The sequence below is a fragment of the Equus quagga genome, chromosome 7, assembly GCF_021613505.1.
Source record: "Equus quagga isolate Etosha38 chromosome 7, UCLA_HA_Equagga_1.0, whole genome shotgun sequence".
Classification (NCBI taxonomy): Eukaryota; Metazoa; Chordata; class Mammalia; order Perissodactyla; family Equidae; genus Equus; species Equus quagga.
This window is the reverse complement of record NC_060273.1, coordinates 88,250,438-88,272,383: the sequence shown is the minus strand read 5'-3', so window position 1 is coordinate 88,272,383 and position 21,946 is coordinate 88,250,438. Positions and strand designations below refer to the sequence as shown.

At 38.7% G+C, this 21,946-nt stretch overlaps 1 protein-coding gene across 1 annotated transcript in view; it reads right to left on the bottom strand.

Annotated features, from left to right (window-relative positions):
* Window positions 1-21,946, bottom strand: part of FBN2 (fibrillin 2) — a 235,207-nt gene that overhangs the window by 51,379 nt on the left and 161,882 nt on the right. The window contains exons 24-36 of the mRNA XM_046665362.1: window positions 19,900-20,127; window positions 19,242-19,367; window positions 14,384-14,512; window positions 13,468-13,593; window positions 11,434-11,559; window positions 10,854-10,976; window positions 10,574-10,699; window positions 10,113-10,238; window positions 8,333-8,455; window positions 5,927-6,049; window positions 4,059-4,184; window positions 741-863; window positions 49-171 (exon numbers count right to left, since the gene is read on the bottom strand). Coding sequence (XP_046521318.1) covers window positions 49-171; window positions 741-863; window positions 4,059-4,184; window positions 5,927-6,049; window positions 8,333-8,455; window positions 10,113-10,238; window positions 10,574-10,699; window positions 10,854-10,976; window positions 11,434-11,559; window positions 13,468-13,593; window positions 14,384-14,512; window positions 19,242-19,367; window positions 19,900-20,127 — 1,728 coding nt within the window. The remainder of the gene's footprint in view (window positions 1-48; window positions 172-740; window positions 864-4,058; window positions 4,185-5,926; window positions 6,050-8,332; window positions 8,456-10,112; window positions 10,239-10,573; window positions 10,700-10,853; window positions 10,977-11,433; window positions 11,560-13,467; window positions 13,594-14,383; window positions 14,513-19,241; window positions 19,368-19,899; window positions 20,128-21,946) is intronic.

The following is a 21,946-nucleotide window of genomic DNA, read 5'->3' as shown; positions in this document are numbered from 1 at the left end:
AGATTTAACTCTATATAATTCTATTTGTTTCAAATAGCTTTCACTTACCAACACAACCCACGCCGGTGGGGTTCAGCTGGAAATCAGGTGGGCAGTTACACTCATAGCGACCAGGAGTGTTAACACACAGGCCATTTACACAGTTTATGGGATCTGCACATTCATCAATATCTAGGAAAAACATTTAAAATGCCCACGTTAAAATCTTTACTTTCTCCATGCATATGGCTCTTCCAAAGAATTTGGTGGAACTTTTGAAAGTTAGTAGACTAAAGATCTTTAGGAAGGATTCAGCACCATGAAGTAAAGATTAAATCCTGTATATACCTAAAACAGGCTCCATGGATCAATCACATGGTATTCATGATAATATCATTTACTATCCTTAATAGATAAATAATAATTAAATGTTGGAATTCTAAAGAAGAAGAAATTACGGCACTGTTTGCTTAACTAAAATTATGTATATGTTATATGTACATATGCATGAACATACACAAATATATACAAAGAACTACTTTCCTAGTCTCATGGTAGGTATTTAATATTGTTGTTTATATAAAGATGGATCAATTCCATAGTTAAAAGTAAATGTATCAGAACGTTTTTGTTTTTTCTTCAAAAAAATGCACAACTCAAGGCATAAGCAGGCCAAGCAGAAATTTGAGAGATTGTTATACTTAGCACAAAATATTCATTTCAATTAATAAGAACACAACTGAGCCGTTAACTGGCCATACCTGTACAGTTCCCTCCTGTTCTGTCCAATTCATAACCATCATCGCAGATACAGTGAAACATTCCAGGCAAATTATTACATGTTCCAAAGACACAAATATTTTGAAAGGAGCATTCATCAATATCTGAAGATTAAAAGACACGGTAATCTCTTGTTTAGACATTTTGATTTAATGTATTGCATTAATGAATTTTTCTACCTCCCAGACATTTTAATGCAGTAAAAAATTTTCTTTTTCTTTAACTAGGTAGGTCACATAAATAGCAAGCAACTAATGCTCATCTATGGAACAAAGATATAAAAGAAATATTATTTTATTTTATTGACAATATTTCAACTGTCTTGGGTTATAACATAAATAAAAAAAATTGGTCTAAGGCATAAAAAATATAAAAATTAAATATGAACATGTCAAAGGAAGAAGATTGTAAAGAATGAAAGATAAAAACAAATTCAAAGATTATAATAATTTAGTGCAAACAGCAGATGTCTTATAAACATCTAGAACATATAAAATATACAATATAATATTTTAAATATTAAAGATATGCTTAAAATAATTTAACTTTTTCTAAACTTCTTTATTTTGTAATTTTATCTGTTATCATAAAGTCAGTCATAAACAGGGAAAGAGTTTTTTTTCCAATAGCACATAATAAGACCATCCATTACCCAACATTCTTACAAATTTCATTAAAATATCTCTATTGAATTGAAGTCATAAAATCAGTTTATGAAACTCTTCCATGAAGCTTTAACTCAAAGTCAATAAACGAGAAGTTACTACTCCTCATTTATATGGAAATGAAGGCATATATGTGTGTGTACAGCTGTAGAAATCATCTGTATTTCTACTCACAGGAAGAGGATGGACATTTTTGTACACAAATTACCTCATATTCTGAGAATGCAGACCAGGCATGTCATTTTAGGCTAGACTAGACAAGTCATCCTACAGTGCTATCTTGAGATAGTTATATCTTGTAATTTAAATTTCTTCTACTCTGGGTTGGTTCTTTATCAGCTTTTTGTATGTTGTTTTTCTGTTGTTTCCATAGGATGCCTGCATAGTTGCCATGGTTTATTTTCAGTTTGTGTACACATTACTTGGTCAGCTCTTTCAAGAGTTTTTCTATACTCTGATATAATTTAGATAGAGTTTCCTGACAACCTCCCTTCTTTATCCAGGCTTTATTTGGAAGACAGCTTGGGGTATGGGTTTCATTTAAAATTGCTGTTCTGTAGCCCAATCTTTCACAAGGTGGGGGCAGGGGGAAACATGGACGGGAAGAGCTCCAGGCAGCTGTGTGCGCTCTTTGTGGATGAACCTGGCCTCTGCTCTCTCTTCAGATATTATACCAAATGGTCTGTTATCTAAGTTCACTCCATCTGATGGAGCCCTAACTTGTCTCTGAGGAGCTTCCTCCAGGTTTTGCACTCTCCCATTTTGGTGGAGAACACTGCGAAAAGGCCAACTCCAGCAATTTTTTGGATTCTATAGAAAGTTCTGAGAATTTGCGATGAGAAGTAGATGCTGAGTGGAAAATGTTGAATCAGAGAGTTAATTCAGAGGAGCATATATTTATGATAAGATGGGAAGACATCAAGAAATTAAATTAGCAAATTCAGGAGAAACTGCCCAGATGAGCCAGATCGTGTAGGAAGAGAGAAAACAAAAACAAGGAGAAAAAGGCAGAACCATGGAATTATATTTTTGGGATCTCAAAAGTTGGCATTTAGCTAAATGGAGCACAGGGTCTAACTGAAGGTAAACTGCATGTTTGTCACTCTCAGTTTCCCTGGCAACTGGGATTTCTCTCTGTGGTAATAACATACTATGAGAAACCAACATGTGACGCAAGTAGAAACTTTTTAGCATCACCTTGGGGGAGGTCTGGAGAGAAGTTTTGGAAGGGCCTAGGCTACAGATACAGGAATAGAATTATGAAGGGGAAATTCTGTCTTATGTATAAAGAATTCATTTTGAGTTTTTATGTTGGTGAAAGTATCTGGCTACTGCTGACTTGCTCCTTTTCCCACTAACTCTTGTCAAGTTGACATGAGTAATAAATCATGTAGTTCCATGACCACACTGACTCACATTTTCTACTAATTGGCTTCAGTGCTTAGAAGAAACCAGGGCTGGGGAAAAAAAATGAAGCTCACTCTACAGCTGCCTTGTATAAAATGAAGTAGATTCTGCCCAATCTAGCAGGTCAATGTAAAAGCATGAATGCTTTCAGTTTCTAAGATCATCTTCCCCAGAGCCTACTATTCATTCTCGTGTTTTGATTCTTTCAAAATTGGTGGAAATTTATGGAAAATTCCATGATCTTTTAGGCACACTTTCTTTCTTCAGTGCAACTCCTGGTAGTGGGGCAGAGAGAGGCTCTAGTCTGAACCAGCCCAGATTGTATCATTTGTTTTTGTTTGGTTGATGCTGGTGAATTGTGTGTGTGTGTATGTGTGTGTGTGTGTATGTGTATGCTGGTGTTGACTATTTCTGTTCATTTGATTAGACACTAGTGTAAGGAGAGCCTGTAACCTGGTTTCCTTTTATAAGCTTCACCCAGCAGTTAGCCTGAGCTGTTTTTTTAAAGATTTTCTATGAATCCCTAATTTTGTTAAGGCCTTATGGTTTATGAACTGTTTTCAATTTTTTTCCTTTCTTTGTTTGTATTTTCATGTCCTCCCTATGAAGACAATGATGGCCCAAACTATATGTAAAGTGAACTTAGTCTCTAATTTAAAAGAAATACAAATTCTTTTTCTTGGAAAGATACCATACTAGTTACAAAGTCCGATTTCTAGGAAAAGGGGATGATGTCATAACTTAGAAGAAGGAGACATTCCTATTAGGCAAGAGATGCAGTCCTTGATGAGTCCCTAACGAGAACCTCCAGTCCCTGACATACAGACAGCAGACTAAAACATGAGGGTAAATGCCAAAAAATGACCTACTTAGATTTTAATAAACACAGTAAACAGCAGTGATTGGGGTAGGTAATATATCATATTTTAAAAGCTGAATAGTTTTTCCACATGTCATTCATTTAGTGATAAAAAAAGAAAAAGAAGAAAAAAGAATGAGCTGAACTTCCAACTATTGGCTCTTGGCCAGGAAAACTTCATAAGAGATGAAAGCCGCCTTCATCATTATTCATTCGGCAAAATAATCCATGCTTAAACGAATGACTTTTATATGTGCAGCATGTGCTGTGTATTCTGCTTCCAGGTGGAGCCCGTTCCAGCCCTTTTTGTGGTTTCATTTGCTGTGGTTGATCCAACTTGGAAAAGAGTTGGAATCCTGGTGACCCACCTTGGCAGGACCTGCTGTCTGAGGCTGGAGTGAAGCCCATCTCACACTCGCAGCGATATGCACCCGGGACGTTGAGGCACTGTCCGTTCTCACAGAGATTTATGTTTTCTGCACACTCATCAACATCTGTGGGCAAAAGCAAATTACACCTCTATTAAGTTCCAAATTGCATGATACATTTTTTCCTTGATCTATAACTAATCAATTTCACTTGCTTGAGTGAGTGCTCATTAACATGAAATGACAATTAATCATATTCATCTAAATAAGGGTATACAACTTGATAGTAGAGCTCTTTAACCTACACCCTAACATTCCATTATCATATGATTAACAGGAGGCATGCAGGTGTCTCTCACATTTGTCTTAGTTCTCTTCAAGGTCCCTTTGATGCATCAGTATTATGCCAACATCATTTAGATATGACCAATAACATTGGAATTAATCTTAAAATGGTGCTAAGTCATTTGAAAATATTATAGTATTCAAACAACTCATTCTTTCAATAATTCAAGTATTTTTAAGCAAATTAGGGACACTATGGGAATGAGCAGTTTCTTTCATGTCATTACACTCATTAAAGTGTAATTAATGCAAATAGACAATATAATTAATGCAAATGGACTTAATTATGCAAATGGGCATTATTCATAGACTGTAAAGACAATTTATTTAACTCTATCAAATGGAAAAAGGGGGGAGGACAGAAATCACTGTTTATGGAGCACCTGATATTTGCCAGAGAGTGTGCTAGTTGCCTGACAGGCGTGTTTTCATTTAGTTCACCGATCCTGTGAGGTTTAGAAGAGGAAGGACTCGAGGCTAAGAGCAGCCAGCTGAGCCAGAGGAGTCACTGTGAGCTAATCGTGGCTGAGCCAAGATCTAAGTACAGCTGTGTCTGACACCAAAGCCGTGCCCTTTCCTTCCCACCGCAGTGCAGAGAAATGCTAAGAAAGAGGAATATCCAATGTTTAAAAGTAATAAAGCCTTAAAATTGAATAAACATGTTTTCTTAAAGAGAGATTTGCAAATGAGACTGTGTTTTTTATGTCAATAATTAGAAAAAATTAGTCTATCTTTTAATTATGGGTTTAAAGTACGTAGTGAAATTCAACTGAGAAACACCTATCTTACAATCTTGAAAGTATTATACTTTGTGTCCAGCAAGATGATCTCGTCTTATCTATAATGAGTGGATGTTTTATCCTCAAAGAATGTGGAATGAGTAGCAGCTAAGTAGCAGCTAACATTTATTGAGCTCTTATGATGTGGTTTTCTAAGCCCTTCACTTGTCTTATTCCATTTAATACTTTCAATAGCATGTGATAAACTGAGATTTTGATAAACACATTAAATAGCAGTGATTGGGTAGGTCACATAGTGTATCATAAGAAGCTGAATAGTTTTCCCACATGTCATTCATTTAGTGATAAAAAAGAAAAAATAAATGATATTATTATTACTATGCCCATTTTAAAATGGGGAAACTAAGGTCGCATGGGTTAAGTAATTTACTTAAGGCTACACAACCTGTAAGCAGCACAGGCACGATCTGAATCCAGGTGGTATGATTCAGACAGAGCTGATATTTTTGACAACTGTGCTATAAATGAATACAAGAAAATGATAACTATTAACAGTAAATGATTGTAATAAATGTCAATATTTTAAAACTTTCACCAATATTTTGGATAATTTTCCAAGTTTTGTGTTTAATGTAAGAGAAAGATACATATTCACCTGTAAGTCAAGTGTAAAAACAGAGATAGTGATTTCAGCCTCCTTTAACCACAGTTTTCTTCAGATCAGGAAAACACAGAGTGTCCCATGAAAATCATGCCAGAACACACGTCAGGACTCTCACCCACCTGAGCAGGTAAAGCCATCTCCAGTGAACCCTTCGGAGCAGGCACATCGGTAGGAGCCTGGGGTATTTACACACTGAGCATTTATGCTACACTGGTGGGTTCCATTAGAACATTCGTCCAGATCTGCATGCCAAAAGAACATAGCAATAAAGTTCAGAAATGAAAATGCAACATTTAAACAGTCAGAGAGATTTTCATTTGTCTTAATTTAAATGTAAACTGGCCAAATGGAATGTGTTTCAGTTTATCTGTACAGTCACAGTTCTAATTCTCTAGGATCGCAGACCCACACTCCAAAATGTTCACGCCACAAACATGGGCCAAAATGATGAATTCAAGCATTTTGTGAGATATCTAATCAACTAGAATTTTAATGGTTGAAAGAAAACCAGTGCTGGATTTCCTTCTTACTTTTACTCAGGGTAAATTTTATCACCAGTCCCCTTATCACTAAAAGAGGATCAATTTCTAAGATAGTACTGAATTTCAGAGCAGGAAAATTAGCATAGAATTTTCAAGTACATTTTATAGATGAGAAAACCAATATATGATTCTTGACCTCATAGAGCCCATAGTCTAATGGAAAAGACAGATGTTAAACACAGAAAATAAAATAAAATAAAGTTAAATTAGATTAAATATTATTACGTGTATCATGAAGAAAAATTACAAGGTACAGTGAAAGAATAAAAAGGGCATGTAATTTGGACTGTAGGAACAAGGGTGGCCCCACTGAAGAAGTAATTTTTAGTTAACTTCACACTGGAGGATGGGTAAGAGTTGGCCTGCTGAATAGAAGTAGGGAAGGGTATTCCTTGCAGAGGAAACAGCAAATATAAAGGCAATGAGGAGGAAAAGAGCTTGGTGTGACAAAGAAATTAAAGAAGGTCAAAGTGACAAAGCACAATGCAGGAGACAGAGAGTGATGGATGATGAAGCTGGAGAGATAATGGGAAGATGCTGTAGGGTCTTGTAACCCATGCAAAGGAAGCTAGATTTTATCCTAAATTCAATGGATTAAAATAACAATTGTAAAGAGATCTGACCCATGGTTTAAAAGATTCATCTGGCTGCTATGTGGAGAATGGATTGTAGGAGGACCAGAGAGGGAATGAACAAACTTATAAAGAGGTTCTTTTAGCATCCAGCAGAGAGAGAGAGAGAGAGACAGAGACAGAGAGAGAGAGAATGGTTGTGACTAGGGCAGGGGAATGGAGATGGAAAACAGTGGATGGAATTGGATGATGACATTTTGGAGTAGAGAAGCCTGGATATGGTTAAATCTTTTGTACTGGAGTCAGGCTATTTTGCACTGGTTGGCCAGAGTGATAGATGGACAAGAAGCACAAAAAAGGGAAGCTAGAAGACAGAACAATGGTAGACAAATGGGACTAGAAAAATGGGAATGGGGATATGGCTGAAAAGTTGTGAGATTAATGACGTGAGATGGCTGGGCTAGAGTGGGTAGCTAGTGGACTTAATGATGTCATCAAAGAAGATTACTCAATAAAGTCATTTGGAAACTATGATAATTCAAATCTGTAGTCAGCTCATAAACATTTGACAAGTATAAAACAATTGAATGGATGAGAAATTATGTTCAAATTAACTGATATTATTGTAAGAGGTCTTAAGGCTATCCTTTAATACTTTCTGCTGGCTTGTAACATTTTAATGAGTAATCATAGGGAAGTCAGTTTAGCTTGCTTTAGTTCTATTTTAAATTGACCAGATAATTCTTACCAGTTGGAAAAATGCTTTATCATTGAGGCATGTGAAACACTGAGCATATTAAGCAGCACCATGAATGATACCAAGGGTGAAATCCAGTGGTCTGCCTCACAGCTATAAAAGACTTAGTAGACTGGCTCAAGAACTACAAAGCTGGGAGAATGGCAACCACCTTCCCTTTCTTTTCTTCAAACCAGACCTCTTGGAATCCAACAAATGATGTAGATTTCTCTGGAAGAAGAACTCTATTAAGAAGCAGGTATTGACCACTTACTATAGACAGGTTATGTGAAAAAATCTTTTCATTCCCTTCATTTATTTCACTGAGTTTTAAATCTCACTGATTACTCTATGAAAAGATTGGAAAAATGTATTAGTCATTTTTCATCATACAGCTGTTCGGATTTCTGGCTGCACATCAAATAATTTTTACTGAAGAACAACACATTAAAAAGCAGATGCCAAGGCATACTGTTGTACTTTGATCGTTTATACCAAGGTTAAAGGAAACCCGGCAGGAATTACCTTGTAACTAAAGATAGCCTTTGATTTTCAAGAGAATAAATGAAAGTGAAGAGCATGTTCCTATTCATGCACGTGCATTAATAACTGTGCAAAGAAGAGCCTCTAAGAATTTTGTGTCTCAGCAAAGAATATTTGCATTTGCAAACTCACCAATACATTTGATGCCATTGCCAACCCAGCCTTCTCTGCAGCTACATTTAAAGCTTCCTGGGACGTTCAGGCATGAGGCGTGCATGTCGCAGTTGTGGGCACCAATTTCACACTCATCCACGTCTGAGAAACCACAGTTAATATGAAGAAGATAAAATACAAGCTAGTTAATTCTACCCCCAAATATATTTCTGTATAGTTAAAATTTTAAAGCAAATATGAAGATATCTAAAACTGTACAGAGAAAACATTAACATCACTTTTATCTTTAATTTCCGTAGACTCCAGCAAGATTTACAAGTTCATGATCCAAATCAAACAAGCCCTTTCCTAGAAGAAATTGCCATTTTCCAGTTGAAGGGAGATGCAACAGCGTCTGCCCCCTGGTAGATATGCATGTCAGCCCCTACCCAGCCCACAGGCCTTCCCCCTGTCTGGGCCCAGACAAAGCTCCACGTAGACGCATCAGATTATAGATGTCAAGAGAAATCTTAGTCCCAAAAAGAGACTCTGCTATTCTTTGCTATTAATATTGGTTACATATTTTTTATGAAGAATGAGCCTGACTTTTTACAATAATACTGTATTCTCTTTTTAAAATTTCTATCATTTGTCATTTTCAGAATTAGTACAATATTTTATAGAGTCTCTGAAAACTATTGTTTTAGTATGTATTTTTCTATTTATTTGAGGATATATAAAAATATTCACTGGAAATGTTATCTGAAAGTGAATAGATGCTTTTACCTATCTATATCTATATAATCTCATGTATATATACACATAGATATATGCACATACACAAATACATACATACATTCATATATTTGTGTATATAAACCAAGTAGCTTTGGTTCCCCAAAGCTTTCTACAATAGAAAGAACAGTCTGTTCTACCTAGCTCAACGATTACATATTATAGATGCTGAAATCACACACATGAAATCACACACAACTTCTGGCTTGGCATCAACCTCACTAGCGAGGAACAAGCAGAATACCCCTTCTTTCACTATTTCATTACTTTGCAGCTTAAGGGCTAGGCTGCAGCTTAAGCCACCCAAGACCTGCCTTGAACAAAATAGCATACAAGGGCCTTACATTGAGCAATGAGAAACACCCGGTCCAAAGCACTGACCTTGGGATTTCCTAGGCCCCCACCTTTATGCAAGAGGCTAAAACCATTTACTAAAGAAAGGATAAAGTGGACAGTGTGAGCAAAGAAAGAAAGTGAAGATAGAAAAAAAGAGAGGAAATGTTGGCAAGGGGAAGAGAGGGCAAAAGCAAATGGAAAGGGAAGAGAGAAGGAGAGAGGAAAAGATGGGGAAAGGAAGGGAGGAAAAGGGTCTCACTAGAAATCTAGATTAAGTCTTGTTAGTTTAGAAGAACTGCAAAACCCAGCAACAAGTGGGATCCCTCCAGGTCTTCTGGTGTTCCTTTCTTAAGGATTCTCCTGTTTGAGCAACAGTTCTACTAAGAAAATGCACGCTGCTGCCAGAGCCGCCAGAAGCACATCAGAACCATGGAGACCAGACTCCTCAGCTACTCTCTCACTCCGCATCCAGACCCACAGCCAACTCCACGGCAGGGCGGCTGACATGGTGTGCTAGCACAGATACCAGCCAAATGCATGACACATGCTCTGGGTCAGTTACTCATTATGTACAGTCACAGCCTGGTGTGGGGAACAGTCTAAGAGGTGCCAGGGAACAAAGGATGTTGAAGGTTGGCCTCTGAAATATGAGAAGCTGAAACACAGAGGATACAAGCTTACGACCTACCTGTGCACCCTGTGGTCCCCTTCTTCACTGAATAACCCAGCTGACAGTGGCAAATGAAGGATCCCTTGGTGTTCTCACATTCCCCAAACATGCAGATGTTTGAATTTAAGTCACACTCATTCACATCTAGAAAATTCATTTTCAATAACTTGGTTAATACTTGTTCATCCTAGGAATTCAAAAGTTATCTTTTAAACTTAGCATCATATTGCAGGACACAGATAAAATTCAAAATATAATCTATTTGCAAGACATAGTACTACAGATACATAGACTGTCTTTAAGGATTTTTTCAAATAATTCTGCCTTTTCAGCTTTCACATCTCCTGATACATGGTTTGAATTTTTAAAATAACTAAAAAGTCTCTTCTTCTCATGTTTATATATATGTGCATAAATGTACATGTGGATGTGCATGCATACGTGTGTGTAAATATTTATCCTGTTCTTATGGTACCCACCAATGCATGTTTTCATGTCCATTGAAGCCATGAAGCCATCATAACACAGACACCGATACTCTCCAGGAATGTTGGTACACTGGCCACCATCACAGATATCAGGATTATTTTCACATTCATCAATATCTGATGATACAAAATTAACATCAAATGAAAACAACGGTGGTTTTTATTAAGCTAAAATATTTCTTCCATCCAGTTCCACTCAAAATATCTGGAGTGAGATTTGTAAGACAAAATTAATTAGGTGTACAAAATCTGCGTATTTTCCTTTCTGTACCTGCGCAAGATCTCCCATCAGGCATCAGGGCATAACCTTCGCTGCAGCTGCATTCGTAGCTTCCTTCTGAGTTAGTGCACTGGGTGTCACAGCCTCCATTCATTATCATACATTCATCAATGTCTGTGAAAACAACATTGCCACCACATTACCTGTCAGGGCTACTTTCTACTTCCTTAACAAAAGAAAAGATAAAAAGTTTTTCTTTTTTTCAAACTGATAATGCTTAAATGGCTTTGGATTTTTCTCCCCACTATTCATGCTGATTTATCATTATACCATTAGTCTTAGTTCTTTTTACTTCCTTTTAGACAGCATTCCACGTGACATTTAGCTCCAGTCACCTAATATTAAAGGACTCAGAAATACAATAACTATGGGGTTTAGGATGTTTTCTATAACAAAAACAGAGATGCCTCTGCAAAACCACCAAACCATGGCATCTTAGAGATCTGCCTCCATTCTTAGATTCATTTTCAGGACAACGGAAGCCCGTCGACTTCATTGTCTATTCACTACCAGAAATTTCCTAGGCTGACTGGACGAATACAAGTTCCAGCCCCGCCTGGCCTCCCCTTACCTGTACAGCCCTGCCGGTCCGGCGTGGCCTGGTATCCGGGATTGCAGGAGCACTGATAAGTTCCTATCATGTTCACACATTTTCCATTTCTACAGAGATTGTCACTCAGGGAGCACTCATTAACATCTAGAAAAAGACACGCAGAATTAATGTTTTATGCAATAAACATATCACTTAAACGATCAAGAACGTGCTGCACTGGAGCTGTGGTCTCCGAAGGACTTTGTGTACTTCAGGGGGAAGTAAGATGCTCTCCTGGGGCCTTCAAAGAAACAGCTGGAATCTCTATTTCTGATGTTTCCATCTACGACAGTGCTGTCCAGTAGAACCTTCTACACTGATGAAATTGTTCCCTATCTGTGCTCTCCAATACGTAGCTGCTACAGAGCACTTGAAACGTGGATAGTATGATTAAGAAATTGAATTTTGAATGTTATGTAATTTTAATTGAATCTAAATAGCCATATGTGGCTAGTGACTACCACATTAGATCACACACATCCAGTGCATCCTGGAAATGAAGCTCGCTAATATTTAATACATGAATTTACACTGACATGCTTGCCCAGCCTAAATAACTTAGGTATCCTGAATAAAGATGGTTAGTTCCACAAAACAGAGGGGCTGGTAACAGGGCCCTCATTTGTTTATCTGTTTTCATCATCTTAGGTGGATCTACAGATTATGTTGCCTATTTTAAAATAAACTAACCCTTATAAGATGGGCCAGAGTCATAAATAAACTGCAAAGATCCATGATATAAACCAATACTAATAATGCAATCAAAAGAGAACAGCAAGAAAATAGTAGAGTGACATTTTTCCTGATCAAGTTACTTGTCAGACACAATATAAGGTAAAAACAATGACAAAATAATCAGACATAATGAGAACTTCATCCCAAATTCTCAAAATTACTAAGAAGACTATGCGACATGTGGATTTATGTCTATGATCATTAAATGTATATTTTACTAAATGTGCAAAAATATATATCTTCTATTGTACATTGTATCTTTGAGGGGTACTTTTTTCAGCTAGAAGATCCATCAAAACTAATTAACAAAATAAACTGACCTTAGAAAAAGATCTCTGAATCACTGCATCACAACCAGGAATAAATGTTCTTAATTATCTGTGTGAAAAAGCTTTCTGTATCACTATTAAAATGAAATAAAAATATTTAAAACTTTTAAATTCATCTTTTAAAAAAATCTGTTTAGTCTATGATTTAAGATTCACCTAATACATTAGCACAGTGATATAAATAGGGCTTATAAATAAATATAGGTATAGTGGGGAGGTGTGCTTAAATTACGTTTTTAAATGGGGGTGTGCGATCTGCTCTATTTTAAACTGTTGTATTTGCTTACGCTTTCAAGAAAGATTTTCTGTGAAGAAAATGTTTACAGGCTAAATCAAAGTTTGAAAGCCAGTTAGAACACAATAAGCCCAGAGGCCTTTGTATATTTATGAAAAATGGTAGGTTGAAATGTTCCAAGACCATTAGTCTTTCCTGCCACCTCTGCCATCCTGCTGAGCTCAGGGCCAGTCAAGAGACCTCAGTGTTTCTGTGAGAAGAGTGAGTGGGAGGAACTCACGTGTTCTCACACACGTGAGAAGGTCCCGTGATGACAGACACGGGGATGCAGAGAGGACTGTGTGGAGTGGAAGCACAGGTGTTTGCAGAGCTGAACTATCAGGGAGCAGCCTTCCAAAAGGAGTAGCTTTGCCATAACGTTCTACCTGGGAGAGGGAACTATGTGGCCTTCCACAGGCTCCCTCACTCAGGGTCCCTTCAAGTGTGCTTGTCATGAAAAAGAGGGTAACCAGGAGAATGCCAGCTCATCAGAGTGTGTCACCGAAGCATTCTCTAAACACACAGCCTGAATCCCAATGCAGGGACTCTGAATTTCTAACTTTTAATCAGCTAGATTGCACGTGCCAAAAACAAGTTTATTAGAATTGACCTGTGATCTTTATGATCTTTACCAGTTGAGCTGGGTGGGTTTATACGCTGAGGAGACAAACTCACCCACACAGTCCTCACGTGACGGTGACAGCTCATGTCCCAGTGGGCAGTCACACTGAAAGCTGCCCTCAGTGTTCACACAGGTGCCACCCCTACAAAGGAGAGGGTTACGTTCACATTCGTCAACGTCTGCAAGGTAAAAACGTGAGACCCATTAAAGAACTCTGAGGAAAAAATATTCACGCATACGGCATGGGAGACAGGATCATTATCTGAGCTAAGCGTGACTCAATGTAAGAGACAGGCTTCATAGCACATGGGACAATGCTCCCCTCATTTTTTCTACTATCAGTGAATAAATGGTAAAAGTTCTACTCTTAAAGATAGTGAGCTATCAAGGAATTTACTTTTATGAAATGAGCAAAATCACAAGAGGTAAAAATAAGCAATATTAGCTTTACATAATCCTAAACTCCAAGATACCGTACATTGCTGTCTACATCTAATTAAAGTGAAAGAAAAATCTTAGCCTGATCACCTACTCTGTCCTATGAAGTAAGTCCTATAAGCCACCGAAAATGAAATAGTGGGCTAAAAGGTGAGCAATACCAAAAGAGTTCATAATAACACACAAATAAGGGAAATCACACGGGATTAGCATTACTGAATATAAATTTTGGGGTCACCTGACAATGCCATACACTCTACATGAATTCCTCCTGAGTAGTTAGTCTGTGTTGATTTTAGATTTTATGAATAAACAGAACCCAGTCTCAATATCTCACCGCGACTAAGGCGCCAAGAGGTTGAGGCTCCCCAAGAGCTATCTAGGAGCAGATTTCCTGTCTGACATTTAAATCTGTTCTCCCTCTCACCACAGCTCCTTGCCAAGCGTGCTGTTAACAGCTCTGAGACAAGCCAAGGTCGAGCTGACGTGTCTGTGCTAGACTTGTTTCAAGACTGGAGGGGAGGAGCTTACCCATGCAGTTCTTCATCATCATGAACCCGCTTTCGTAGCCTTCGAAGCACTCACACTCAAAGCTGCCCGGCGTGTTGACACAGATTCCACTTCCACAGAGGTCTGGTGAAATCCTGCACTCATCGATGTCTAATTCACAGGGTTTCAAAGAAATAAAAAAAGACACCGAGATGAGAAAGTGTTCAAGAACAGAGAGAGAGATTTGGCCTTCTGTGTGAAGGTGCAGCACACTTGAAATATTGGAGAAGTCAGTAGGTAGCAGGAGGAGGGGATGTCTGCAGATCAGCTAGATGGGGACAGGGCCTTAGACACATTCCTTTCCCAACTGCCAAAACTGTCATGGCCAACGGGCAGGTGGTGCCTTTTTGCCTTTAAGAACTCTGGAATTGCGGATTTCTCTTTGTGGCTTAGAAATGGTAACAGCAGGATGAACCGAGCAACTGCAGTATGAGCCGAACAAGGCAGGTGGCAAACACGGAAGCAGTAGATGCATGGATGAAGTCCCGCGCACGACACAAAGGTCATGCTGGTTCTGCGATACTAGCCCGGGTCCAACCCTGGGGGAAGCACGCGGGGGACGCTGCCTCTGAGCAGGGGTGGCTGGCTGACCACAGAGAGACAAGCCTCAGAAGCGGATGTGGCCACCTAATCTTGAGCCAGAGAACACACATATACGGCAGGGCCACGGAAAATGCTCCAATTGGTGTTTTTGTGTCACATTCAGATGTGAAAAGCCTACTGATCTAATTTTAAAAATAAAAATAACGAAAAATGATGTATTTGTTTGTCACTTTTTATAAACTAAAGTAAATAAGAATCTTCAATAGCAGCATTTATATTCTCAAAAACAGGACTCTCTGAGAGATCTCTCATGCCTATAACTAAGATTTTTAAATAGAGAAGTCATGTCTATAAAATATGATTAAGAAAACATGACCTATTTAAAATTTTTTTCTCACAGTGGGAAAAAACGCTTTTGCCAGCATCTCTTTAATTTGATGAATTCAGTTTTGAAGTTTTTCTATCACAGGATTTGTCAGTGGATGACTTACGCAAGCTCTCTTGAGGAGTCTCAGTCTCTGTTTTCTTCCAGCTTTTGGTTTTTCTCTATTTCCCCAAGTATACCCCGTAGTGAAAAAATGTAAGTACTTTCTTTTAAACAAAAACCACTGATTCAATTAAGCTGCTAAGAACATGCATATTAATTTTTACTTTTAATTTTTTAAATACTATCTAGGAAGTGGTGGTAAGAGCCCTATGAAGAACACAGAATAAGTTCTGTGACAGAACAGGGACAAATTTTGGCTGATGTGATGTGGTAGGAGTCGCAGTGTAAAGAATATGGACTTTGGAACCAGACACCCGGGTACAAATCCCACTTCTGTCATCTACCAGGTACAGGGCCTTGGGAAAATCATCCACTTCCCTGTGCCTCAATTTCCTTATATGTAAAATGGGGAGTACAGTAGGACCCACCTCATAGGATTAAGTGAGTCAAGATTTGTTAAGTGCTGAGCACAGTGCTTGTCTCATGGATTCAAGCACTGCTTTTTGCTTTTTGCTTTTTTGGCTGAAGTCGTGTTTACTGGGAGACAAGGGCAAGACATGATCACTAGTGTGTGTCTGTTGGGGAGGGGGGCTCAGAGACTGGTTTCTAACACCCCCTAGGGACTCACTCCTGGATGCAGAGGCTGCTGGAAGCAGTAGGATCATCTCCTGTGCATGTCTCCACCACTACAGGCCTGGGGGAGCCAAGCAGACGGAAGGTGAGGGTGGGGTCTCTCAGCTCCTGCAAGCAGCTGGTCCAAGCCTAGAGCCCACACCTGCACTCCAGGCTTTCAGAAGCCTGTATGTGTGTAAGCTATTCTCTACCAAGAATTTGTATTTTGAAGGAGGTGGCCTTTGAACTGGTCCTTGAAGGCTGTATAGAAATTCTAACTTTAAAGATGTGGAATAAATAGAAAGGCAAGAGATAAAGTGCATAGGTGAAGAAAAACAATGCATTTCAGAGAACGGTAAGTTGCAGAGTGGCTGGACTGTGGAGGTTGATAATTAATGCAAGTACAGGTAGGATGGGTATGATTACTGAGCATCAAACACAGGCAGAAGATTGGCCTTAAATGCTGTGGAGAACGGCAGCTACCATTGTCCCACTGTCCTTTCACATTATATCCCACAACACTGCAGTGTTGTCAACAAAAATCTCTCATATACAGTTAAAGAAGGTGAGTGTCAGAGACAGTAAGTGACTTGGTTAATTTCATACCAAAAATAAGTGGAATCACAATTGGAAGTACTCAGAGCTTCATTATCTGGGTCTAAGATTGTCCGAGTCAACAGAAGTTGTTTTGTGGGAAGTTATACAATCTAAGCCCTGCTTTAGGATGATCAGCCTTGTAGATATGAAAATGAAGGATCTGATTGTGGAAAATTAATGGGTGAGAAGACCTTGGAGGAATCTGTAATGTAGTAGATACTGCGACATGTTGCCCAGTTCCATCTTCAGGAAGGAAGGACTTACTTGCCATTTCCCCTCAGCTGTTGGGACTGTTGCTGGCAGAAAGCCCCAAGATGTAAACTGCCTTCAGGAAATGCCTCAGCTAAGAAGACCAGTTCTCCACAGATATCCCTTCTCTGGGCAGATGTATCCAAAGGTTGATCATGCAGGTATGTAAATGCCTGGCCCCTCTGTCCTAACTCAAGACAATTCCGACAGGCCATTCCAGTTCCAGAGCTCCCAGTGGGATGGGCTAAGGACTGCATTGGGACTGCACCACAGCCCAACTTCTCCCTCTGCCCAGTTCTGCTTCCTTCTCCTCCCTCTCCTACTTGTTGATCCCAAGAGCAATCCCTAATAAACTTCCTGCATGCTAATCTCTGCTCAGAATCTGTTTCCTGAGGAGCTGAACCTGCATCTGCAATAGTCTAGAAGAAATACTGTAATTACTTGCAATGGCTATTTCGATGGAAGAATATGCATAACTTTTCACTTGTCCATTGGGAGGGGAAGACGTCAAAATTAAGTTTGAAGCTTCAATCCTGAGTGAAGTAATACTATTCCATACAAAGAAGTCCCTAGGCAGAAGAAGTTGGGGAGAGGGATGTGGTAAAGGGAGACTAAAACAAAGAGAAACTGTCCAGATGGAAGTTAGAAATGTGGGAGTGAAACTCAGGAAGAGCAGAGGGCTAGAGATGGCATCTAGGAGTCAGCTCAGCAGCGGCCATCCATGAAGTCATGATGGTAGACGCAATTTTGAGAGGAAGAATGCTGAGAGAGCAGAGGATTTTGGAAAACGCCCGAAGGATAGAAAATACCAAGGGCAAGAAGAAATCTGTGAAGATTAGAGAAGCAACAGCATAGTCAATGAAGGACGACTGTGACAGGAAGTATCATGGAAACCAAGAGAGAAGAAAATCAGGGGTTCTGGTGGCAGAGAAGTCAAGGAGAACTTGTACCAAGAGAAAGATTTTTTTTAACTCAACAAAGGTGTTTTTCAGAAGTATGTATATGCGCCTGAAGGAGGGAGGGTGGAAGTCAACATTCCATGAGGTTACGCAGTGAATGGCTAGTTAAAAGAGAAGGCTGAAAAGTAAGAGGAGGAAAATAGAATTGTAACGTGAAGGAAAGGAAGGGCCGAGGAGATCTTTTGAACTGTTTGGAGGTATAGGGAGCGGAACCAGTAAAGAAGGGGAGAAGTGGGAGAGAGAGGAGTGAAGCTAGCCGAGGAGGGCTTGGAGCAGGAGGAGGGGAGGAGAGCGAAATCAGAGGAGTTAACTGGAAGACTGCGGGGGAATATCATGTCTCATTCTCTGAAAGCGGAGGAGAGAATGTGGGAGGGAAAGGAAATCTTACTACCAGAGAGGAGGGTACAGAAGGGTACTCCAATCAGATTTGATCTCAATAAAGAAGGAAGGGAATAAAAAAGGGATATGAAAGGGTGGGTGGGTCAGAAGAGGTTTAGGAGGGGTGCTGAGAGAAAGTCAGTAAGCGACGTAAAGAGGTGACTATGAGTGTCACTAATACGAGGGCTGGCTGCAGGGGAATGCAGGGATCTGTCAGCAATCCTCAGACCCCCCGACCCAGCCAGGTTGTAGCAGCCCAGAGTGCAGAAAACAGTGGTTGCGGGGGTTAGGAGTCAGGGATCAGCACCAGAGGCAGGGTTGAAGGACAAGGCAGCAGAACTCAGCAGCCCAGATGGCCAGTTCTGAAATGCCTTGGTGGTACCTTATGGAACAGAAGTTAGGAAGCAGTCAAGAGAGACATTTCAACGAAGATCAGGAAGAAGGAGCAGGTGTGAGGGCCGGAAAAAAAGGAAAGTTCCAAAAAGAACATGAGTAAGAGAGTTCTGAAAATGAGATTTTGGAGATATATTTCAAGTGTTTGGTGTAATTTGTCATACTATCTAATAGAAAATTTTGGAATTTCATCTCTTTCCAAAATAAAGGGAATGGTTATGGATAAAGATATGGATGGTGACTGAAGCAAAATTATTAAGAAACTGTTCACAGATGAGCAAAATAAGTTACAACCTCCCTATTACAAACTAAAATTTTTAACAGAATACTATAGTGAGTTTATACAATTGTTGATTTAATGGTTATATGTTTTAGTACTCATATGTTGTGAAAACCAAATTTTTATGATGTTCTTGTACGTAAAACAAATAGCAGTTTCATGTTACTTTGCAGGTCTCTCAAAACAAGTTTGTTTGGAAAACTGATTTAAGTGTAGAGAAAAGAAATGAAAAGAGAAGTTTGCATGTTCTCAGTGAGAAGACGGGCTCTTGAAGGCAGTACTTTCAAACGGCAAAAGAAAGGGAGCCAAGGTTTACCAAACACGACACAAGATCCATCTTACCCGTGCAGTTCCTTTCCTCCATGTCTAAAGCAAAGCCACTATTGCAACGACACTTGAAACTGCCAATTGTATTTCTGCACTTTCCATAGGTGCACATCCCGGGAAATGCTTTGCATTCATTGATATCTAAAAGCAGAACAAAGCCAAAATGCAGAGCTGGTTGAGATAAGAGTAGGTCCATCATTTTAAGTTAAAAATCTGTCACGATGAAAAATAAGGTACCCAAGTAAAAATGGGGGGTATCAAAATTTTCTATGATCACATTGATGCCACTCAAAAAAGTTTCAATTGTGAAAAACATTCTGTATCGTTAATGAAGAGTTCTGATCCCTTTATTATTTCTGATCATCTGTTTTATAGAGTTTAGAGGCGATGGAGAACGTTTTGCTACACCAGAGCTGCATCTAGTCAGGCCGTGCTAAGAAAGCAGAAGCCTAGTAGAAGGATGGAAGAAAAGCAAGATTAGCAGCCTGTTTTATACCTTTACTTCAATACCATCTTATGTAGGTGATTTATAATCCTGGGCCATAAGGTTGGCCACAAATCACATTTAACAAAGAAAATAAAGTGAGAAATCAAGCGTTTAAAGCAAAATCAATTCTCAAAGAACGTGGAAGGTGAGTTTTCCGGCAGAGGGACCAATGTGCCACAGAGTTACCTTTGTAAAATGGCCGCCCAGTAAGAACGTCCCCTCTGTTAGCAAAGCCAGGTCCCCGGGGGCACAGGGTCTCATACTCCTTGGTGCCAGGTTTGGGGCATTCCTCACACTCGGTGCCCCAAGCTGCCCCCACTGCACAGCAGCAGGCGTCCATGCGAAACTTCCCAGGAACAGAATGGACACATTCATCTTCATCCCACTTCAAGTAACACTGTTCCATGCGGATATCTACACGGAGAGCAAAATCAGAGTTTGAGATTAAGTTGTAGCACTCACTGAACATTCATAAACTGAGCCTCTGTTTAGTGCCTGGCATGATGCCAGGCCCTGGAGAAATACTAGTGGGCTGAGACTCAGTCCCTGACCTCCTGGAATGGTCTCCATAATGACAGTCATTTAAAGAGCAAAGGTGGGTTCTCCTTCGGTATTACTTAATTCTCACAAGACACCTTCAGGAAGAAAAGGGTCCCTGGTGACAACACTCTTTCATATCATCACCTATGATCCCTTTTTCGTATTGCTCACTTCAGAAGGAGTAAAATAACTTCAGCATGTTTCAGTGCCACTAAAATATGAGCTGTTCTGGGATTAGTTGGGGAAAAAAAGTGCTTTTGATCTAAGTATGTAAAAAGTTATGATAGCCTGGCAGAGTAATCTTGTGTCTTTACTACTAAGATCCATATCAATATTTACACCAGGAATCAAAACACTGTCAGCACACTGGCCACATATGGCCTGTGAATGTTTGGATTGGCTTGCAAAGAAATTAAAATATGAATTCTGAAACCTTCAGATGGTATATGTGCTCTACAGTTTTCTGCAGTCCCCACCACTCCTTATTACCAGCTCATTCATTTATGTTACCTGCTAAGTCCCTTCAAGCATCTGAGTTTGGAACTCCTGATTTAGATAAATTTCTGTTAGAGTAGTTTACCTCTACTTTATTCTCAGAATATTTTCCATTTTCATATGCCAATCTCTTCTTGAAACTTTCTCACACCCCCAGCAACAATTAATTATTGTAGCATAATTCAAGTAGTGACAAAAACATTTAACCAAAGTACAAGGATGAAGAACCCAATATACCCTTTTAGAAAACTACAAAAGGTTTGATTTTGAGTGATGTTACTGGGAATTAATTTTGCTGAGTGGTAATTTACAATCAATAATATATCTTCGTATATTGCAGCCTTTGGTTACTGAAGGCAGCTTGATTTCATTAGCCATTTGACCACACTGAGACTATTATTTTATCATCTTCAAAAGATATTTCACTTTTTTCTAAACTTTTTAGATAATTTAACAATAAAATTCTGAAAAGAATTTTTCTTTATTATTTGGACTTTGGATATTATAATTTCTAAGCAATTCCTCATGATTTTACAGTCATACTTTGTATCCAAATTTAAATATGCTATCAAAAATTAACTTAAAATGAAATTTCTGTTAATTATAATAACTAAACTGGATAGTGTTGCAAACTTCTTTTCTTCCAAGTAATTTTAAAAATGACTGATATATTTAAATACCTTAAAGATCTCTGAATATAATACTACCATTACTCATGCTTGGTCTACAAGCTTAAACTTCAAACTCAAATCTACATAAAGTTATTTTACAAACTAAAAACTTACTGTTTCATAGCAAATTGGAAAAAAAAATCCCTTAAGTAAATAAAAAATTGTTTTGATAAAATATAGTATTAAGAGAAGTTTCTTTTTCAATCATGAAACCCAAGTTTAGTCAAGCACAACACTGATAAAGAAGAAGGTCACCAAAGCACTTCTACAAAAAGATGCTGAAAAAGCGAGTTTCCTCATTTTAGATCGTTAGAAAACAGAGCATTAAGAAAATTTAATTCTGAAGGTAGTAAAGGAAGGACCAGGATCAGTTGATGTTTTCCAACAGAAGCCACACATCTTTGCACATGACCTTCCCCACTGTCTTATCTAAGTTGCAACAGGCTAGAAATGTTAACTTCAAACACTAATCTCTAATTTTTCTTCTATGTTGAAAATATACAAAGTTCTCTTATTCCATTGACTCA